Consider the following 20,695-nt stretch of genomic DNA (forward strand, 5'->3'; position numbering starts at 1 on the left):
TAGCTCTGCTGGGGCTGCTCAGAGCCGGACAGCAGGGTAGGGGGATAGAGGCGGCCCACCTTCGCTCTCGCAGGGCTGCACTCAGGTCCTGACCTTCACTTGAGGCCCGTCCTAGAATCCACCCTCAGTTCACTAATAAGCACAACCTTTGCTCTAGATTAATTTTTCCCTTCTTGTAATCAGAACTTTTCAGGTGTCTCTAGGGCAGCTTTCACACAGGTAGTACAGTATTACTATTATTGTTTGCCCTGTACATGACATGCCTCATCCTATTTAATTCATAACTGGGGATATGAGAGAATATGTGCAGTTTAGTATGCAGACCAGTAAATTCATCCAAAATTTTGTTTACCGGGAACTCTGAGTAAATTTCTTCCCATTAATTCATGTTTCGAGTATGAGGGAGTTTCTCCCTTTGAATATAACTCAGACCTGCTAGAATTTGTTCCAATGTCTGAATCTTTCTTCCCTCAGAGCTGACTTTTCCTACTAACCCCCCCCCATCTCTGTTAATTTCACCATCACTTAAAATCTACAACTCTCTTGGGCTTTGACAAATGACAGCAACATCACCACACACTCAAAAAGATTTGATTGCCATTCTTACAAAAAGGGTTCTGACACCCTACCCGCGGCCAAAGTGTGCTAACTCAGTGCCACCTGAGCTTCCAAACACAAATTACCACTATATTTCACAGAAACGCTCTGGAGATCATATGCATGAAACGCCTACTCTGTGCAATAGGGTAAATTGTACTGGACAGGAGCAAAGGATGCCTTGCATTGCTGTCCCAAGTGCTGCCTTCTCCCTGGCTGGTTTGGCTCAGTGGATTGAGCGTCGGCCTGAGAGCTAAGTGTCGCTGGTTCGATCTTCCAGTCAGGGCACATCAGAGAAGGAAAACTCTGACTCCAAAAAACCTCCGCTGCCTTGCGGCATACCTCTTCAGGGGAAAGGCTAAGGGAGTAAACCCCGATAGAAAATCCGGAGCCGGAGTCCCTAAGGCGGTTTGACGTTGTAGTCAACACCGGCAACTCCTGCGGCGCACCTGAAGCCAAGCTGTATTGACTCCGTCTTTCCCTTGGACCCTTCAGCTGCGAAGAGAGGGGGGGTCTGCTGCATGGGCAACAGCAGACCCTCCATATCACCCTGCCCAGGCTCTGTAGCTTCAGCTCCACTGGAGAGGACATTCCAGCGTCATCGCAACATGTCGATTCAACACGGGAGGAGACAGATACCATGTCACTCCCGAGTCGGACTGCACAGCCATTCTCGGCGGTGCAGATAGACTCTTAAGAAGCTACACCATCGTCTCTCGAGACGGACGGCTGCCGACGACGACGACTCATCATTACACAGTAACTGGTAAGGGGAGCTTTCGTTCTGCGAGTGTCTCACCTTTGATAGCCACTCTGTGAGGGTCTGGCCCCTGCTCACCGTTATTGCAGCCTCCTGTAGCCCACCCTGCTGTGAATGTCACATCACCTCTCATCTCACGACTTTCAGCTTCCCGTTCTCTAGCTTCCTTTCCTTAAAGCCTCTTAAGTAGACCCCTGATCTGGAACCTCCCTCCCTGCTTCTGACCCCTAATTGTACTGGTCCTTTAAATCCTTTTGAATATGTCACCGCGCTTTCTACATGACAGCTGCTCTTAGACTCTAATTCCTATGGGCAGCGCAGGTAGGCCCTATTTTTCTGAGCATTCCGAGTAGTAATCAGAAGCCTTTTAAACAGCACATGCTAAATTATGTCTCGACCTGTAAAGAGTGAGTGTACAAGAACTCAAACTTACTATGATTTAATTTCTTCTACATTCTTGAATAAGCTGAGCCAATCCAGGTCCATATACTGCAATTTCACAAAAAAACTGAATGGAATAAAACAAACCCAGGATTGATTACAGGTCGAATTTTTTCACATCTCATGATCACACAGACCTTACGGTGAAATAATTTCCTTTTTCACAAAAATCCATATTCCAATGTTATGGAATTACAGGAAATTATTCAAGGCTTTTCATTTCTTACATAACAGCAGAATTCCTATTTTTCAACCAGATAATCTCCGATAAATGTGTGATCCAATGCATTTATAAACTTAGGTTTTCAAGGTAAGTATTCCTCTAAATGAAATTAAGAACACTTAAGATAGAAGGTAAGATTCCAATTAACCCGTTCTGTACAGAAACACAGAGATGTTATGCACTGTCTTAGCTCTTCACTTGTTTGCAGAATGGCTGCTTTCTTTAACTGCAAAGTGACACTGTACCTCAGAAGTTCACTAGGGATGGGAGGAGTTTCGGGACGTGCTCTGGACAGAAAAGTGGCCACGGCAGCAGTAGTGGAGGCCTGGCTTCAGCTCTGACTCGTGCTCTCCCATTTCTCTCTCTCTCTGTAAAACCTCCTCCTAAGGAAGTGGGAAGACACCGAGCATGGTGTCATGGACATTAGCCCCCCCCCCCAAATCACAAATTACATGTATATATAAGAAAACAAAAAGATCATACTCATGCTTATTTACAACTATGGAGTACACTGTGTATATACGATGATGTGTTTTAAATAAACATATTGATGAACATTTACGTATTTTCCTGTTGTTTGGGGCATGTATTCAGGGTGATCTTAAAAACATGAAATTACTGGGCCACAGATAAATGCATAGCTTTCTTAATATATCGTCAAAGCCGCAAGTTTGCATTTTCAGAATGTTTGTCTCAATGTTCTTAAGTAATATTCGAATTGAGTAGTATTGTTAAGCTATCTAATAATAAATTAATTATGACCTACCTCTACCTGGTCTAAGTAACGTTGTCATACTTATTTAATAAGAAAAAGTTTGGAAGCTTTGTTTTAATTTCTCTGCGTTGGAATAATTCATGGCACGAAATGTATACATTTGCAGTAGCGAGAGAATAATGTAATCAACGCTCCACACACTCATTTCCCAGCTCTGGCTAAATCGCCACACCGCCAACCTTGTCTCATCTAAATCCACTCTCAGCCCTTAGGTTATTCTGAGGCAAGCATCAGGGACAATATTTATCGTACCATGAACATTGAGAGGGTAAAGCTCCTAATTAAAAACATAACCACAATTCCGCAAGGACACCGGCAGTCAGAATTCCAAGAGGTCCTACCGGATTCCTGATGCATGGTGTACATCTTCCAGTTATTCATCAAACATGAATCGAGGTACTGCTATGAGGAATTTAGGAGATGTAATTGAGTTCCGAAATCTGATATTTCTAAAATGGGGATATTATCCTCCACGATCTAGACATAGTGAGTCCTTACATGCAATGGAGTTTTTCCTGGCCAAAGAAGTCCGAAGTGTGAGGGGGCGGTTTCCTTCCTGGCTTTCAAGATGGAAGGAGCTGCATAGCAGAGCAAAGACCTAAGGGTGACCCGAGAATGACCTCTAGCCAACAGCATGCATGCAAATGCGAACCTTCGTCTTTCAGTTTCCGGTAAGTGAATTCTGCCCCAAACACGCGTGGTAGTGGATGGAGCTTCTGAGGTCCTTGTGAGAACCCAGCTGCCTGATACATTGTTTCTAGAAATTCAGATATCTGACCTACAGATGCAGCTACTGTGTGCCCTCAATTCTGACCTAAGGAGCTGTGAGATAGTAAAAGTCTGTGGTTTGAAGCTGTGAAATTTGCAATAATTTTTTATAAAGTTAATCAACACAAACTTTTTATGAAATTCTTTTTTCCCTTCCTGTAATTAAAACTTTTAAGGTGTCTCTAGGGCAGCTTTCACACAGGTAGTACAGTATTAATATTATTGCTTGTCCTGTACATGACAAGCCCCGTCTTATTTAATTCGTAACTGGAAATGTGTAGCTTTTGGCCATCTCTCACCCTCGCTTCTGGCAATCCCCATCGGTTCTCCATATCTGAGTTCACTTGCATGTGTGTGTCATGTATTTTAAAGGTCCCACATACGAATGATACTATATAGTATTTGTCTTTTGCTGAAAGTTGCAAGAACACCCCTTGAATATTACCATATATTTCACTTAGCATAATGTCCTCAAGTTCTTCACGTGTTTTCCCAAATGGGAGGACTTCTTGCGTTTGTGGCTGACACATCGTGTGTGCGTTTGTGTGTGTTTGCAAGGGTGTGTATCCCTTTTACTTTATCCATTTATTCACCAGTGGGCACGTAGGTTGTTTCCATGTCTTGGCAATAATGTTGCAGTGAACATGGAGACAGAGACATAGTACTTCATGTTCTTGACAAAAATACCCAATAGTGGAACTGCTGGAGTGTGACAGTTTAACTTTTAAGTCTTTAAGGAACATCTACACAGTCTCCCACAGAGGCTACACCAATTTAGATTTCTCTAGACTCATTCACTGGTAAATAAAGTAAGGACATCCAGGTATATGAAGATTAAGTTTACAAAAAGCAAAACTGGAGTAGGGCAAACAGATAACTGACATACTTTTACCTTCTTCTCCCTATGTTCTGATCCCATCTCTCTGAGTGTCGCTTTTCATGATCCCAATGTAATGGCACACTGTCTTCTTCAGGAAAACAAAAGGGATTTAAGGATTTTCAGTGTGCGTGTCAAGGAACAAAACTCTCACCCTTAAACTGGATCCACAGCAGTCAGAGTGTGAGCCCTGTCATTCATACACGTATACTCTGAACCTAAACAGACTTCGTGTTGATAGAACACCGCCGGAAAATTACCTCAAAATAGAAGTCAACAAGATGTCCGTGCACATCAGGAATACTGGTCAGTAGGAATTCCCATCACTATGTGAAGGCTCCACATCAGATCTCACTATGGGTGACACAAGCGACTGGATGTGACCCCGGATCAGCCATTGATCTTCCAATGGGACTAAATACTGCTTAGCAATGAGACCTAAGTGCTATGTTATCTCCACCCCCGCTTTACTTTTCAGTTGCTCCTCAGGAAGCAGAGCATCTCACCCTCTTTGGTAATGTTAGCTTCTTCTACAATCTATAATTGCATGGACCCGTGTGTGGTCTTCTTTGCCTAAGCATCCCAAATACAAGCATGCAGACGTCCAAAGAGCTCATGCTCCGTTAACGACTGTAAGAAATAAAAGCCATGAACCGAGAGGTCTGATTCACTACCGCTTATATTATCAAACATTCTTGAAAAACAGAAGGAGATCAGGTACATAGCTATACAATTGGTATAACAACGCACTAAATGCAGTTAGCAAACAAGAAATGACCAACTTTATATATGTACCACATCCCCCTTACGCATCCATCTACAGGCGGTCATGCAGTTTGTGTCCTTGTCATGGCTGTAACAGACCAGCTGGGTACAGCACAGGTAACACAGCAAAGAGTATTGTTATAACACATATGGTTCAAATGGTTGCAGAGCAATGGGGGTGAACACCTTGGAAGTTATATAAATGTCTCATCACTATGTTGTACAGCTGAATCCAAATTAACATCCTATGCCAACAGTAATTGTATAAACATCTGTAACGAGGCTACCTTTAGCTTTATCTATCTATCCTTCTGTATATCTACCTACTGTTCCCTATTAGGTCAGTGTAAACTTCTCTCACATCGCTAAAGATAGTCTTACCCTAAAGCTGCATTATCTTGTTCTGGATCACAAAAGTGATTGAAGGATTCCCAATTTACATTTCGAAAAGGAAACTCCTACTGCCAACTGACGCAGGGCAATAAATGTGTGACCCATGCCATTCATAAACTTACATTCTGAATCCTAAAGAAACATTCTGTCAAAAGAACATTTGCAAATGCAAAAAACCCCACACAGGCAAGCTAACAAGAAATTTTGCATAGTAAGAAACTGTGTCATCGGCCTTTCCTTTCCCACCAGACTGAAGACTCCATCTGGATGTCACTCAGGGTGCGGGGAATGGTGGGATGTGGCTGTGGGACGACCACCAGCCTTGGAACGATGGCCGGTCTTGCGTTTGGCTTGGGCTCTGGCTTGGGCTCTGGCTTGAGCTCTTTCTTCCTCATCTTTCAAAGCATCTTCATAAAGGTCTGGGAAGGCAGTGAGCTCTTTTTCAGTCATCTTGGCCACGAACTCCAGGATTTTCATCTTGCTGGTCTCAGCATGTGCTCTTGGACCCCACAGGTACTCGTAGCGTGGAGGGTAGCTGTTGGGCACCCTCAGGTGCACCAGGTATTCTTCCCGCAACAAAATTTGGTTGATAAGCTGCCTGGGCTCCCCAAAAATGAAGTGACATATTCCGTCATAGACGCCTATCATATTCAGAAATTCCCAGATTGCCTCTTCAGAGGCGCGGTCCCCATTCAAGGAGATCACACCCAGGAGAGGCACCAGAATTCCTCTTATAGGGAATCTCCAGCCTTTGCTCAGACTGTCATCGCCGGTGTCATCTTGATCATCGACGAGGGTGTAGAAATTTCCACTGGGCTTGAGTTCTTTCAATTTTAGGCCGTAGACCAGATCCATCTGCTCAGACGCCTTGCTGAGAACCTCAGGAAAGTTCTTCCTATTCCATTTGTGCACTATCTTCAGCATATCCACCTTTTTAATGGGCTCCTCCAATTTATACTGATACAGCATGTACTCTACCAACTTACACACCTTTTGAGTTAGGGGATCTAGGGAAAATCTCTCAGGGGAAGGTGAGGCCTGGGGGAAACTTTTACTTTTCCGAACACGGCCTTTGGCTTTTCTAGAGGATCTTGTGCGTGAAACACGTGCAGCGGCACTGGTGGTGTCTGGGGCACTCGAAGGTGCCTGGAGAGGTGCAGCACCAGTGGAACCAGAGGGCACGCCCCCCAGAACAGAAGAGGAGCAGCAAGCAGCGTCTTCTTCCTCCCCTGCAGCGGCCCCAGCATCCTTAAGACTTTGGGCCTCAGCTCTCTTCTGGCGGCGTTTCTCACGAGCACGCAGCTTACTCTTGTGACCACGAGGCATGATGGCTGTCGTTCAGGACAGCAGACAAGAGTGAGGGCCAATGGACAGGTGGTTTAGGCACCTGCTGGAGGGAAAATGAGAAGAGTAAGCACCTTCAATATGTAGATTCAACCTTGGTTTTCATTTTTACTTTTTTGAAGGAAGCCTCTGTAGGCTTCCTTGAAGGTATTACTCCAGAGACCGGCAAGGCTGCTGATTCAGGTCAGGCGCCGGTTATGAATCCCATAAAAAAGCCAGAAAACCATTAGACAGAGTCCCATGCTGCCTCCTACTAGCTGTGCTTTGATTTTATCAAGTGACTGCAGGTAATATCACTGTATCCCTGTTTTTGGCATGTGGGATCCCCTCAGTTTACCTTTAGTATTATCATGTCACTTTTAGTATTATCATATCATATTATCATTTAGTACTAGTATTACCTTTAGTATTATCATCCCCTGGGGATCTGCCTCTCTGCTACTCTGTAGTTGAGAGCTCATTGCTCCCTGGGACCCAGAAGGAACCGGAGGGAGCCTAAGTCCACCTCAGTATCTTCGTATCTGTAGCTGAGAGTTTAGTGGCTCCGCTCTTTCCCGAGTTCATGTGGATCCTCGTCTGTCAGTCAAGCTCCTCACCTTGGCTCCTTGTGAGGAACTGGCACGTCTCCACTTCCTTTAACTGGTGGCTAGACCTACAGACTAAGGATCTCACGTCCCTTAGACCTGAAATAAATGAAAAGGAAGCTCAATATGCCAGCCCATCTGTGACATAACCTGGGTTGGCAGTTAAAGGCTGGGAGGGACTCCTTGAGGTCTGCTTTATTCAGGGTTGTTCGGTCGCTTCACCCTTCTCTCATGTCCACAGTGGGGCTCCTGACGAAGAACTGCACACTGTGAGATCTGGCCTCCCCGAGACCCAGTAAGAGGATATGAAGTTGAACTTATGTCACCAAAGCACGTCCCCAAGAGTGAGGGCTGCTGCAAGTACGTTAAGGTCCTACCGATGTTGGTTCCAAATGAAACCGCAATTCAAGGTCTAAATTAGATTCCTGGTAGGGTCATGATGTCGTTTTCTCTGCTAAACTGACGTGACTCCCTCAGTTCCCTGTTTCCCCTAAGTGGTGACCGATGGGCTTGGCATCTATCCCTGACGTCACCTAGCACGGAAAATAGGGAGCACTCTTTTGTGCCTACTCTGTACGGTTTGGCACATGACCACAATCCATAATGGTCTCGCCGTGGAAAGTGGCATAAATGAAACCCTGCCACCCATGACAGGTGGTTTGCCCCCTTCGACCTCATCGGTCCCCTCCCTGGGATGGCCTAGGAAGAAATGAGTGCAAATCATCGTGGCGACATGCCCCATCTCCCTGATGTGGAAACAGGGCAGAGGTGTCCAGTGGCCCCCAGTTTCTGGACAAGTTCCCCCAACCTCTTCAATATCACAACCCTGAGTGCCCTTAGGGACTGGCTCCTCTTTTCTGAAGTGGGCTCGGCCTCTAAACCAAGGCCCTCACATCCCTGACACCACTGCCTGAGGAAACTGGGCCCAGGTCGTCCTGACAAATTACAGGCGGCCGTTCTGCTAAATTTGGGAGTTGGCGGCCGCAGCCCTCCCCTCCCTTAGTTCTCGCTAGAGGGAAGAGTACTTGGTGTTTTCTCTGGCTCCTCTGCCTGGTGCCTCCTAGAGATGAGAGTGGGGCTGATGTGGCGTGCGGCCCCCACTTGAGGATAGAAGGGGGCTCTTAAGCACTCAGGGCCCTCATCCTGAGAGCAATGCAGCCCTACATGGCGTCGCCTGCGGAATGGGCTTCGCCCGTAGAACAAGGAAAACCTTCTCACAAACACACTTGGGGCCTAGCTCAGTCCGACGGCTCTGCTGGGGCCTCTCGGAGCCGCACGGCAGGGTGGGAGGATGGAAAGGGCCCACTTTCGCTCTCGCAGGGCTGCACTCAGGTCCTCACCTTGACTCGAGGCCCGTCCGAGAACCCACGCTCAGCCGGAAAGCAGCCGTACGTGCCCGCCAGGAAACACCCCCGCACTGAATCGGAAATCGGTGGGTCTTATCCAGCAAGGCTGTCCAGGGCGCCTGAAAACTGAGACCGGTACCGGGTTCCGTGGGACCCCATTGTTTATGAGCTGGTGGGCCCTAGGTCCTCACTCACGGTCCGCACTCTTGTGTGTCCAGAGCCCGGACTCCTCCCTCCTGTGAGCCCGGTGGGCCTGGCCGCACACCAAGTCCTCACTTTGCTGAGTTCCAGTGCGGCAGTTGGGGCGGACTGCTTCTTCTGTGCGCGCTGGGCCTTAGAGGCCTGCCCGGGGAGACGGGACCCCGTGAGGCTCCCACGGAGTGGCGGCGATCCCCTCCTTTAACGCTCAGTGTCCTCGCCTTGCCTCGGTTATGTGCAAGACTCCTGTCTTTGCACAGTTGGCCTGGGATCCAAGTCTCCAAGTAGGCGAGACCTTTCCCTCCCTGAGACCACCCACGTAGATTGCGTGGACTCCTCAGTGGTAGCGCTGCTGGGTCCGCCACAGCTAAGGAAAGTCCTGGAGCCTCTGCGGCTTGTCGGCTTTTGCGGTGCTCCCTCTGGTTTTGGCACGTCCCCTCGTAACACTCAGAATATCGCTTAGAAGGATTTCTGCTTGAGACCCACTCCTTCCCCTGCCAAACAGAAACCGCACACAGTACACGGAAGCCCTCACCTCCCTGACACTTGTCAGGCTCAAATCCGCCTGACGTCTCTGCCAGGGGCTTCCCAGGGATGACAACAGAGATTCTGTGAGACCTCCTTTCAGCCTGTCGGTGCTACCCTTAGTCCACTGAAGGGTCTGTACTTCGACTGATGACCAGTCCTGTAACTTTGGCCTTTGCTTTCCTAACTCTGCTCATCTTCCATTAATGCCCCACTTCCTGAGAATTCCAAGTTCAAAATCAGAGTGATCCTCATACGATCATGGTCTTTCGAGGCCTACGACAACACACAACAAGGGTGCGACTCCAGTTCCTCACTGTTCTGGCTGGTTCTCTCTAGTCTTCCTTACCTAAGATCTTCACCTTGTCAGAGCCTCAGATTCCTTCTCCTGAACCGAAGGAACACTCCTCGGGTTTTGTTTGACCCCTGTATTTTGGACTGATTGTTTCCTAAATTCAGTCATGGGAATTGTCAACTTGGCTGCTGTCTCTGGATTAAAAACTTCCTGAGAAATGATGCCTCCCTGCAAACACATGACCAGTTTCCTTAATGCAAATTTGCAGGAATGAGCCAGCATTCCATGACTGATGTAAAAATAGGAAACGGCAGCACAAAGCGGAGCCCAGGAAATGTGCTGTGCTGTCAGAGAAAAGAAAGTTGATACATTCTTGCTCTTCACCGGCCAGGCTTAGGGAAGTTCTCAAGCATCCACTTTCTCCCTAGAAGGACAGAGCTAGAGCTTTGTGAGACCCGACCGATCTTTCTAGGGTTTCTGAGTTTGCAAGCGTAGATGACCATATTGTCCCTGAGACTGATCTCTTCTCTCCTCCATGCGTATCTCTTATTTATTTAGGTAAGTCTATACTTTGCTAGGTAAACCAATCCAGATGTTTGGTCCCAGGGTCCTCCTTTCTGTCACTTTAGGTACGTTTTGGAGTAGGAGAACTAAGTGAATTAAGCCACCCAAGGTCAGCTGGGTGGCGTGCGCCAGTGTGAGCTCTGGGCAACTCCAGAACAGGGAGTCTAGTCCCAGCGCTGCCAGTTATTCACTGTGTGACCTCAGGTACATTAGCAGACTCTGTGAGTCCGAGGTTCTGCATTTGCGAAGGGGGTTTGTTAAGGCCTGTATGGCAGTGCTTATGGATTGCGGTTACTGTATGTACAGCACGTGGCACGGTGTGTGGAATGCTTTTATCTTTTGCACAATGTCTGTTATGTCCATGATTAAGATTATTTTGCCCTGAGAAAAATACTACTCAACTTAAAGAAATCCAGTAGATATCTGAGAACGTGCGACAGTTCAGGTCATGAAACACCAAATTAGGACAAAATGTTCTTAACAAAGAAACTCTGAGTAAATTTTCCCCCATTAAATCACATTTTGAGTGTAGGTGTTTTACAGCTCAATACCACTCAGATCTTCTAAAATTTTCTTCAAAGTCTAGGTGTTTTTCCCACCTAGCTGCCCTTTCATACAAACCTCCCCTACCTTCATTAATTTCACCGTCTCCTAAAATCTACAATTACATTTTGACAAATGAGAACACCACCAAAATGACAAAAGATTTTGAATGCTGTTTTAATAGAATGGGCTATGACTCCCCTATCCACAGCAGGGAGTGCCAGCCCAATGGCTGCTGAGTTTGCAATCACAGATTATCACCCTTATTCCGCAGAAACTCCCTGGAGTTGACGTGCAAAAAACTGCTAGTGTGCGCATTGTGGTCACGTGCACTTGGCCCGGAGCACATGACGCCTTTCAATGCTGTTCAACGTGGAGATTCTCTCTGGTTTTCTCCTCACTACAAAGTAACTGCTAAAGGGAGTTTTCCATTCTGGGAGTAAGTGTCTCACCTATGATACCCACTATCTGAGGGTCTGGCCCCTGCTCACCGTTATCCCAGCCTCATCTAGCCCATCTTGCCATGAACGACACATTACCTCTCAACACACCACTTTCTGTTTCCGGTTCTCTAACTTCCTTGCCTTACAGCCTCTGCACTAGACCCCTCATCTGGAACCTCCCTCCCTGCTTCTGACTCCTTCATTGTACTGGTCCTTTAAGTCCCATTGAGTATCTCACCACGTTTTTTTACCTGAAAGTTGTTTTAAGACTCTAAATCCTATGGGCAGCGTAGGTAGGCTCTTATTTTTCTCACAACTCCTAGTATTAGCCAGGAGCCTTTTAAACAGCACATGCTAAATGAATGTTCAGATTTGTAAAAGAGTGAGTGTATGAAAAGTCAAACTTATTATGATTTAATTTCTTCTCCATTCTTGAATAAGCTGAACCCATCTAGATCCATACACTGCAATTTTACCAAGAAACTGAAAGGAATAAAACAAACCAAGAATTGATTACAGTTTATATATTGTTTTCACATCTCATGATTACACGGACTTCCCTGTGAGGTAACTTCCTTTTTCACAAAAATCCATATTCCAATGTTATGCTATCTTGTTCTGAAAATAGCAAATTATCCAAGGATTTTCAATTTGTTACATAATAGCAGAATTCCTATTTTTCAGCCAGATCGTCGTCGTCGGCAGCCGTCCGTCTCGAGAGACGATGGCGTAGCTTCTTGAGAGTCTATCTGCACCGCCGAGAATGGCTGTGCAGTCCGACTCGGGAGTGACAATCCCTGCCGCACTTGTTACAGGTGAAGGCAGATGGCTGTTGTTGCTGCTGTTGACGCTGCTTCCGCCTCGATCTTTTCTGGACCGCCTCCTCGTTGCGCGCAGCCTCCGCGCGTGACGTACCTTGCCTGACCGCGAGCCTCCAGGCTAGGCGGTCGTCTGCTTGAACTTCCCATGTGTTGAGATTGATGGAGCATTGTGTCATGTCTTTTTTGCAGATGTCTTTGAACCGCAGTTTTGGGCGCCCTGTCATCCTCTGGCCTTCTGCTAGCTCGCCGTAGAGGAGGTCTTTCGGAATACGGCCTGCATCCATTCTTTTGACATGGCCGAGCCACCTGAGGCGTCTCTCACTAAGAACTGCATGCAAACTGCTCATGTTGGCTCGCTTCAGCACCTCGGTGTTGGGGACCTTATCCTGCCAGGCGACATGCAGGATGCGTCGCAGGCACCTCATGTGGAAGCTGTTGAGTTTCCTTTCGTGCCTTGCGTAGGTGGTCCACGTCTCGCTGCCATAGAGGAGAGTGCTGAGTACGCAGGCTTGGTAGATGCGCAGTCTGGTTTTCTCAGTGAGGCTGGAATTGTTCCACGCTCGCCGGTTCAGTTTGGCCATAACTGTGGCTGCCCTGGCGATTCTCCGGTTGACCTCCAAGTCGACTGACAGAGAGCTCGAGATGGTGGACCCGAGGTAAGTGAAGTCGTTGACAACCTCCAGGGTGTATCCGTCGATGGTGATGCATGGGGGAGTCCCCGTGCCTTGAGCCATAACGTTCGTCTTCGTCAGGCTGATGGCTAGTCCGAACTCCTTGCATGCGTGGGAAAGGCAAGTGACTAGCTGCTGGAGTCCCTCTTCGGAGTGTGATGTCAAGGCTGCGTCGTCGGCGAAGAGCATCTCACGGATGAGCACCTCTTTGACTTTGGTCTTGGCTCGTAGACGGGCCAGGTTGTAGAGCTTGCCATCGGATCTGGTGTGAATGAAGACACCCTCGCTGCAGTCCTTAAAGGCGTATTGGAGGAGCATGGAGAAGAAGATTCCGAACAGCGTAGGCACGAGGACACAGCCCTGCTTTACTCCGCTGCTGACTGGGAAGGCCTCAGAGGTTGCGCCGTTGTAGGACACCGTGCTGTGCATGTTGTCGTGAAAGGACATGACCACAGCAAGCAGATGTGGTGGACAGCCAATCTTCCGTAGCAAGCTGAAGAGTCCGCTTCGACTGACCAGATCAAACGCCTTCGTGAGGTCGATAAAGGCGAGGTAGAGTGGTTTATGCTGCTCGTGACACTTCTCCTGCAGTTGGCGTAGGGAGAAGATCATGTCCACTGTTGATCGGCCAGCTCTGAAGCCACACTGGGACTCTGGGTAGATGCGGGAAGCAAGGGTCTGCAGGCGGGCAAGAGCGACCCGGGCGAATACTTTACCGACGACGCTGAGGAGAGAGATGCCCCGGTAGTTGTTGCAGTCGCTGAGGTCTCCTTTGTTCTTGTACATGGTGATAATGTTGGCGTCTCTCATATCCTGGGGGATGTAACCCTCCTTCCAGCAGAGACAGAGTAGATGGTGGAGCGGCTGTAGCAGGACTGGTTTCCCGCTCTTTAGGATTTCTGGAGGGATTCCGTCGCTTCCTGGTGCTTTCCCACAAGCGAGGCGGTCGATGGCTTTGCCGAGCTCTGCCGCAGTAGGTGGGGTGTCTAGCTCCTCCATGACTGGTAGGTCTGGGATGGCCTTAAGAGCAGTGTCTGTTACGGTGTTCCTCGTTGCGTACAGCTCGAGGTAGTGCTCGGTCCACCGCCGCATTTGCTGTTCCTGGTCAGTGATGACCTCACCTGTCTTGGACTTAAGGGGGGCGATCTTGGAGGGGATTGGGCCTGTTGCCTTCTTGATACCCTCATACATTCCTCGTGCGTTGCCTATATCGGCGGCTTCCTGGATGGTTCTGCACAGGTTTAGCCAATAGGTGTTGGCACAGTGGCGGGCGGTCTTCTGGACTTTGTTCCTGGCAGCCCGTAGAGCTTGAAGTGTACTGGGAGTGGGCGTGGCCTTGTAAGCCGGTAGGGCCTTCCTCTTAGCCTCGATCACGGGTTCCATTTCTTCCCAGTGAGCCTCGTACCAGTCAGCGTTCTTCCGCTCTTTCTTCCCGTAAGCAATAATGGCGGAGTTGTATATGGCATTGCGGAGACGTGACCAATTGGATTCGATTTTTCAGCCAGATAATCACCAGTAAATGTGTGGTCCATGACATTCATAAACAGGTTTTGGGGGTAAATAATCCTCTAATTGAAAGTAACGCCATTTAAAGTAGAAAGAAACAAAAAGGACAAATCTCCAATTTACCCATATTGTACAGGAGCACAAAGATGTTATGCACAGTGCTCTCAGGAGCCCCACCTAGGCTCCTCACTGGTTAGAAGAGTGGCTGCTTTCCAGAACCACATGTGAAGACTCTACCTCAGCCTTCACTAGGATGGGAGAAATTGCTGGACATACTCTGTACAGCAAACTGGCCATGGCTGTGGTAGGGGAGCCCTGGCTGCAGCTCTGATTCTGACACTGTCTCTCTGTCTCTGTCTCTGTCTCTCTGTCTCTGTCTCTGTCTCAAAATCTCTTCATAATAAAATGGAATGGCACTGGGCATGATATAAGGGACATTAGCCAAAACCTCACAAATTATTTGTATACATGAGAAAACATCCCATATCAATAACAGAGATCATACTCATTCTTTTTCATAAGTATACATTGTGGACATACCATGATATAATAAAATCAATATATTGAAGAGAATTTGTGTTTGTTTCTATTGTTGCGGGCTTGGCTTATATTTCGGTTAGTCTTAAAAGCATGGAATTACTGGGTCACAAGTAAGTGCATAGTTTTCAAGTATATTGTCAAATTCTTCAAGGTCACATTTTGATAATTTTACATCAATGTTCTTAATACTGGAAATAGTATTTTAAAGTAATATAAAGTAAAATATTGTCATACTTGTTTCATAAAAAATGTCTGAAGGTTTTGTTTCAGTTTTCATGATCTGGAAGAATTTGTGTCATGATGTGTATACGTGCAGTAGTGAAAGAATAATGTAACCAACGCCCCATGCACACTTTTCCCAGCTTCGACGAAATCAAAACATGTTCAACATTGTTTCATCTATATCCACCCTTAGCCCAGGTTATTCTGAGGCAAGCATCAAGGACAATATTTATCCTACCATGAACATTCAGAAAGTAAAGCTCCTAATTATACACATAACCACAATACCGCAAGGACTCTGGCAGTCAGAATCCCAAGATGGCCTACCGGATTCCTGACTCATGGTGTACATCTTCCAGTTACTCATCAAACACTAATTGAGGTACTGCTATGAGGAATTTAGGAGATGTAAAGGGGGTCCCAAATCCGATACTCTTAAAAGGGGGATATTATCCTCCACAATCTAGACATAGTGATGTGAGTCCTTACATGGAATGGGGCTTTTCCTGGTGAAAGAAATCTGAAGTCTGAGGAGGCTGTTTCCTTCTTTGCTTTGAAGATGGAAGGAGCTGCATAGCATAGCAAAGACCTAAGGGTGACCCAAGAATGACCCCTAGCCAACAGCATACATGCAAATGCAAACCTTCGTCCTTCAATTTCCGGTAAGTGAATTCTGCCCCAAACTCGCGTGGTAGTGGATGGAGCTTCCGAGGTCCATGTGAGAACCCAGCTGCCTGATACATTGTTTCTAGAAATTCAGATATCTGACCTACAGATGCAGCTACTGTGTGCCCTCAATTCTGACCTAAGGAGCTGTGAGATAGTATAAGTCTGTGGTTTGAAGCTCTGAAATTTGCAGTAGTTTGTTATAGGTAATGGATCAACACTAACTTTTTATGTAATTATTTTTTCCCTTCCTGTAATTAGAACTTTTCAGGTGTCTCTAGGGCAGCTTTCACACAGGTAGTACAGTATTACTATTATTGTCTGTCCTGTACATGACATGCCCCGTCTTATTTCATTCATAACTGGAAATGTGTAGCTTTTGGCCATCTCTCACCCTCGCTTCTGGCAACCAACATCGGTTCTCCATATCTGAGTTCACTTGCATGTGTGTGTCATGTATTTTAAAGGTCCCACATACGAATGATACTATATAGTATTTGTCTTTTGCTGAAAGTTGCAAGAACACCCCTTGAATATTACCATATATTTCACTTACTATAATGTCCTCAAGTTCTTCGCGTGCTTTCCCAAATGGGAGGACTTCTTGTGTTTGTGGCTGACACATCGTGTGTGCGTTTGTGTGTGTGTGTGTTCGTAAGGTTGTGTATCACTTTTACTTTATACATTTATGCAGCAGCAGGCCGTAGGTTGTTTCCATGTCTTGGAGGTAATATTGCAGTGAACATGGGAATAGAGAAATAGAAGTTCGTGTTCCTTACAAAAATACCCAATAGTGGAACTGCTGGAGTGTGACAGTTTAACTTTTAACTCTTAAAGGAATATCTACACAGTCTCCCACAGGGGCTACACCAATTTATATTTCCCTCGACTGATTCACTGGTAAATAAAAGCCACCCAGGTATATGAAGATTAAATTTACAAAAAGCAAAACTGGAGTAAGGCATACACATAACTGACCAACTTTTACCTTCTTCTCCCTATGTTCTGATCCCATCTCTCTGAGTGTCGCTTTTCATGATCCTAATGTAATGGCACACTGTCTTCTTCAGGAAAACAAAAGGGATTTAAGGATTTTCAGCGTGCGTGTCGAGGAACAAAACTCTCGCCCTTAAACTGGATCCACAGCAGTCAGAGTGTGAGCCCTGTCGTTCATACACGTATACTCTGAACCTAAACAGACTTCGTGTTGATAGAACACCGCCGGAAAATTACCTCAAAATAGAAGTCAACAAGATGTCCATACACATCAGGAATACTGGTCAGTAGGAATTCCCATCACTACGTGAAGGCTCCACATCAGACCTCACTCACGGTGACACAAGCGACTGGATGTGACCCCGGATCAGCCATTGATCTTCCAATGGGACTAAATACTGCTTAGCAATGAGACCTAAGTGCGATGCTATCTCCACCCCCTCTTTACTTTTCAGTTGCTCCTCAGGAAGCAGCGCATCTCACCCTCTTTGGTAATGTTAGCTTCTTCTACAATCTATAATTGCATGGACCCGTGTATGGTCTTCTTTGCCTAAGCATCCCCAATGCAAGCGTGCAGACGTCCAAAGAGCTCATGCTCCGTTAACGACTGTAAGAAATAAAAGCCATGAACCGAGAGGTCTGATTCACTACCATTTATATTATCAAACATTCTTGAAAAACAAAAGCAAATTCAGGTACGGAGCTTTACAATTCACATAACAATAGACTAAATGCAGTTAGCAAACAAGAAATGACCAACTTTATATATGTACCATATCCACTTTATGCATCCATCTACAGATGGTTATGTAGCTTGTATCCTTGTCATGGCTGTAACAGACCAGCTGGGTACAGCGCAGCTAACATAACAAAAAGTATTGTGATAAGCACATATGGTTCAAAGGGGTTGCAGAGCAATGGGCCCGAATACCTTCGAAGTTATATAAATGTCTCATCACTATGTCGTAAACCTGAATCCAGATTAACATTCTATGCCAACAATAACTGAATAAACATTTATAACAAGTGACCAACTTTTACTTTATCTACCCTTCTGTATATCTACCTACTGTTCCCTATTAGGTCAGTGTAAACTTCTCTCACACCGCTGAAGACAGTCCTACTCTAAAGCCGCATTATCTTGTTCCGGATCACAAAAGTGACTGAAGGATTCCCAATTCGCGTTTCAAAACGGAAACTCCTACTGCTAACCTGACACACGGCAATAAATGTATGACCCATGCCATTCGTAAACTTACATTCTGAATCAAAAAAAAAAATTCAGTCAAAAGCACATCTGCAAATGCATAACGCCCCACATAGGCAAGCTAACAAGAAATTTTGCATATTAAGAAACTATTTAACCGGCCTTTCCTTTCCCACCAGACTGAAGACTCCATCTCGATGTCACTCAGGGTGCAGGGAATGGCGGGATGTGGCTGTGGGGTGACCACCGGCCTTGGAACGACGGCCGCTCTTACGTTTGGCTTGGGCTCTGGCTTGAGCTCTTTCTTCCTCATCTTTCAAAGCCTCTTCATAAAGGCTTGGGAACGCAGTGAGCTCTTTTTCATTCATCTTGGCTATGAACTCCAGGATTTTCATCTTGCTGGTCTCAGCATGGGTTCTTGGACCCCACAGGTACTCGTAGCGTGGAGGATCTGTGTTGGGCACCCTCTGGTACACCAGGTATTCTTTCTGCAACAAAACTTCGTTGATTAGCTGCCTGGGCTCCCCAAAAATGAAGTGATGTGTTCCATCATAGACACCTATCATATTCAGGGAATCCCAGATCTCCTCCTCAGAGGCACGGTCCCCATTCAAGAGGATCACACTCAGAAGAGGCAACAGAATTCCTCTTACAGGAAATCTCCAGCCGGGGCTCAGATTCCCATAGCCAGGGTCATCTTGATCATCGACGAGGGTGTAGAAATTTCCATTGGGCTCGACTTCTTTCAATTTTAGGCCATAGGCCAGATGCATCTTCTCAGAGGCCTTGCTGAGAACCTCAGAATAGTTCTTCCTGTACCATTTGCGTACTATCTTCAGCATATCCGCCTTTTTAATGGGCGCCCCCAATTTATAGTGACACAGCAGATACTCGACTAACTTACACGCCTTCTGACTTAGGAGATTAAGGGCAAAGTTCTCAGAGGAAGGTGAGGCCTGGGGGGAACTTCTACTTTTCTCAACATGGCTTTTGGCTTTTCCAGCAGATCTTCTGCGTGAAACACGTGCAGCGGCACTGGTGGTGTCTGGGGCACTCGAAGGTGCCTGGAGAGGTGCAGCACCAGTGGAGCCAGAGGGCACGCCCCCCAGAACGGAAGAGGAGCAGCAAGCAGCGTCTTCTTCCGCCCCTGAAGCGGCCCCAGCATCCTTAAGACTTTGGGTCTCAGCTCTCTTCTGGCGGCGTTTCTCACGAGCACTCAGCTTACTCTTGTGACCACGAGGCATGATGGCTGTTGTTCAGGACAGCAGACAAGAGTGTGGGCCAATGGACAGGTGATTTGGGCACCTGTTGGAGTGAAGATGAGAGGAGTGAGCACATTCAACAGGTAAATTCAACCTTAGGTGTTTTTTTGTTTTTTTTTTTGAAGGAAGCCTCTGTAGACTTCCTTGAGGGCATTACTCCAGAGACTCCCCCAAGGCTCCTGCTTCTGGTCAGTCCCCGGTTATGAAACCCATAGTGGAGCCAGAGAACCGTTACACAGAGTCTCAGGCTGCCTCTTACTAGCTGTGCTTTGATTTTATTCAAGTGACAGGAAGTGAATCAGCGTATCCCCCGTTGTTTGGCACGTGGGACCCCTCAGTTCACCTTTAGTATTATCGTGTAAACTCTGGGCAGAGCCTGGGCATCTGCCTCTCTGTTACTCTGACGTTGACACCTCAACGCTCCCTGCGACCCAGAAGGAACTGGAGGGGAGCATCAGTCCCCCTTTGTATCGGGGGACACCAGTGCTGAGAGCTTAGTGGTTCCACTGTTTCCTGAGCTCATGCGGATCCTCACCTGTCAGTCAAGCTCCTCACCTTGGCTCCTTGTGAGGACCAGGCACGTCTCCACTTTCTTTACTGGTGGCTGGACCTACAAACTAAGGATCTCACCTCCCTTAGACCTGAAATAGAGAAATGAAGAGGAAGCTCAATCTGACAGTCCATCCCTGACATAACCTGGGCTGGCAGGTAAGGGTTGGGAGGGACTCCTTGAGGGCCGCTTTATTCAGGGTCGTTCGGTCGCCTCACCCCTCTCCCACATCCTCAATGGGGCTCCTGATGGAGAACTGCACACAGTAAGATCTGGCCTCCCCGAGACCCAGTAAGACGATATGAAGTTGGACTTATGTCACCAAAGCACGTCCCCAAGTGTGTGGGCTGCTGGACGTAGGTTAAGGCCCTATGGTGGGTGGTTCCAAATGGAATCGCAATTCAAGTCTAAATTAGACTCCTGCCGGGGTTATAATTTCTCTCTCTCTCTTTGCTAAACTGTGGGGACTCCCCACACTGCCCTGTTCCCTTTGGGTGGTGACCAATGGGCCTGACATCTATCCTTCATGTCACCTAGCACGAGAAATAGGGCGCATTCTTTTGTCACCACGTTATGCTGTGGCACATCACCACAGTCCTGAACGGTTTCTCCGAGAAAGGTGGCGTAAATGAAACCCTGCCACCCATGACAGGTGGTTTGCCCCCTTTGACCTAATCGATCCCCTCCCTGGATGGCCTGGGAGGAAGTGAGCGCAACTCGTCGTGGCGAGAAGGTCAGTCTTCCTGACCTGAAAACAGGGCTGACGTGTCAGGGGGTCCCTACTTTCTTGGCACGTTCCCCCAAGCTCTTCAG

At 47.0% G+C, this 20,695-nt stretch overlaps 2 protein-coding genes across 2 annotated transcripts; both read right to left on the reverse strand.

Annotated features, from left to right (window-relative positions):
• Window positions 1-5,869: 5,869 nt before the first annotated feature.
• On the reverse strand, window positions 5,870-6,925 carry LOC149991692 (melanoma-associated antigen B4-like). Its single transcript, XM_090264136.1, has one exon. The coding sequence runs from the start codon at window positions 6,923-6,925 to the stop codon at window positions 5,870-5,872; it is 1,056 nt and encodes a 351-aa protein (XP_090120262.1).
• An 11,345-nt stretch (window positions 6,926-18,270) lies between these two features.
• On the reverse strand, window positions 18,271-19,314 carry LOC149991693 (melanoma-associated antigen B4-like). Its single transcript, XM_090264137.1, has one exon. It carries the CDS (start codon window positions 19,312-19,314, stop codon window positions 18,271-18,273), a length of 1,044 nt encoding a protein of 347 aa, XP_090120263.1.
• Between the last annotated feature and the right edge of the window lie 1,381 nt (window positions 19,315-20,695).

This window comes from Furipterus horrens, unplaced genomic scaffold, assembly GCF_987537825.1.
Source record: "Furipterus horrens unplaced genomic scaffold, mFurHor1.1.pri manual_scaffold_17, whole genome shotgun sequence".
Classification (NCBI taxonomy): Eukaryota; Metazoa; Chordata; class Mammalia; order Chiroptera; family Furipteridae; genus Furipterus; species Furipterus horrens.

Excerpts from the sequence above, each read along its gene's own strand:
- LOC149991692 (XM_090264136.1), bottom strand. The coding sequence starts at position 6,925 with ATGCCTCGTGGTCACAAGAGTAAGCTGCGTGCTCGTGAGAAACGCCGC.
- LOC149991693 (XM_090264137.1), bottom strand. The coding sequence starts at position 19,314 with ATGCCTCGTGGTCACAAGAGTAAGCTGAGTGCTCGTGAGAAACGCCGC.